Raw genomic sequence first — 1,261 nt, 5'->3', positions numbered from 1 at the left:
TTAGTTTTATTAATAAGCAAAATAATACTTTTGAACGAAAAACGGTTGATTGAGAAGATATATGTGTTATTTTTCTTTAAGTTTTTCAAGTTGTGCTATACGTTTTGAGTATTTTCCTTTGAACATGTCAAATACATCCTACCGAATGATCGGGTAATTGATTTTTTTTTTGGCAGAGACAGCCATATCCGAGATTCTTAAAATCATGAAATATTTTCATATGATAAACTCGTAACCTGTTGGCTTCCTTCTTATAAAAGTACAACAAAAGAACGCACAATTATTTGTTGCAACTCAAGGAAAGTAGTTATTTATCAATTAGTTTAATAAAAAGATTATTTTTTGCTTTTTTATTCAGTCACAGTTTTATTCGAAAAATATCTACATCTAAGGATTTGGGTTGAAGCGTGGCCAGGTACGAATGTGTTCAAAGAAAGCATTTCCAGGACATGCGGTGGCCGTGGCCTGACGATGTCCAATCAACCAGTATGAGCCGCTGATGTGTCCGAGCGAGACACCGCACGTGATCAGCTGCTGAGCGGCATTACGAGCGGCCAAGTTGGGAATGGCGTTGGTGAAGGTTCCCATGACGCACAAACCAACCGAACGGTCATTGAATCCTGGAGCATGGGCACCCTGACGTCCCCAACCGCGACCTTCATAGGCAGCACCGTTTTCTCCAACGCACCAGTTGTATCCAATGTCAGCCCATCCGTTGCCGTCAATGTGGAAGCTCTGGATGTTACGCATTTGCTGGGCACACGCGGCATCGGTAGTACAGTGGGCTCCGGCAGTGTGGTGCATCACAACCCATGGGGCTGGACGGATCGGCAGAACAGCTGTGTTGGCAGCGCGGGCTCCCCATCCGGCACGGGTGACGATACGGGGACACTGAGCCGACACGGCGGCCAAGGAGGCCAAAGTGATGGCGAGGATAGCAGCGAACTTGTTCATTTTGATGTTGCAACAAAACTGTCATGCTGGTTTTCCGTCTTCCCTTTTATACCCAAACGTTTGTTGATTGATAAGGAATCAAGTTGTATCGCTACTTGTCCGTTGATTAGTTATAGTATAGTACGCTTATCTGAATTATAAGCCAGTTTTGCGAGCAACCTGTTTAACCAAAGTCATAAATCAAGCATTTGGACATGATTTAGGCTGATAAGCCATAAAAATACTTCTGACAAATTCGTACATTGATATCTTCCGTGGAGGCAAAATTAGATCAGCTGTTATAATATCATGTACACTGCTTTGAATA

At 43.1% G+C, this 1,261-nt stretch overlaps 1 protein-coding gene across 1 annotated transcript; it reads right to left on the bottom strand.

The window, feature by feature from the left end:
* Window positions 1-335: 335 nt before the first annotated feature.
* LOC134208670 (peptidoglycan recognition protein 1-like) lies at window positions 336-954 on the bottom strand. The gene has a single exon (XM_062684451.1). It carries the CDS (start codon window positions 952-954, stop codon window positions 388-390), a length of 567 nt encoding a protein of 188 aa, XP_062540435.1. The 3' UTR covers window positions 336-387.
* Window positions 955-1,261: the final 307 nt, after the last annotated feature.

This window comes from Armigeres subalbatus, chromosome 1 (assembly GCF_024139115.2).
Source record: "Armigeres subalbatus isolate Guangzhou_Male chromosome 1, GZ_Asu_2, whole genome shotgun sequence".
Lineage (NCBI taxonomy): Eukaryota > Metazoa > Arthropoda > Insecta > Diptera > Culicidae > Armigeres > Armigeres subalbatus.
The sequence above is the reverse complement of the archived record's forward strand: the minus strand, read 5'-3'. Positions and strand labels throughout refer to the sequence as shown.

Excerpts from the sequence above, each read along its gene's own strand:
- LOC134208670 (XM_062684451.1), bottom strand. The coding sequence starts at position 954 with ATGAACAAGTTCGCTGCTATCCTCGCCATCACTTTGGCCTCCTTGGCC.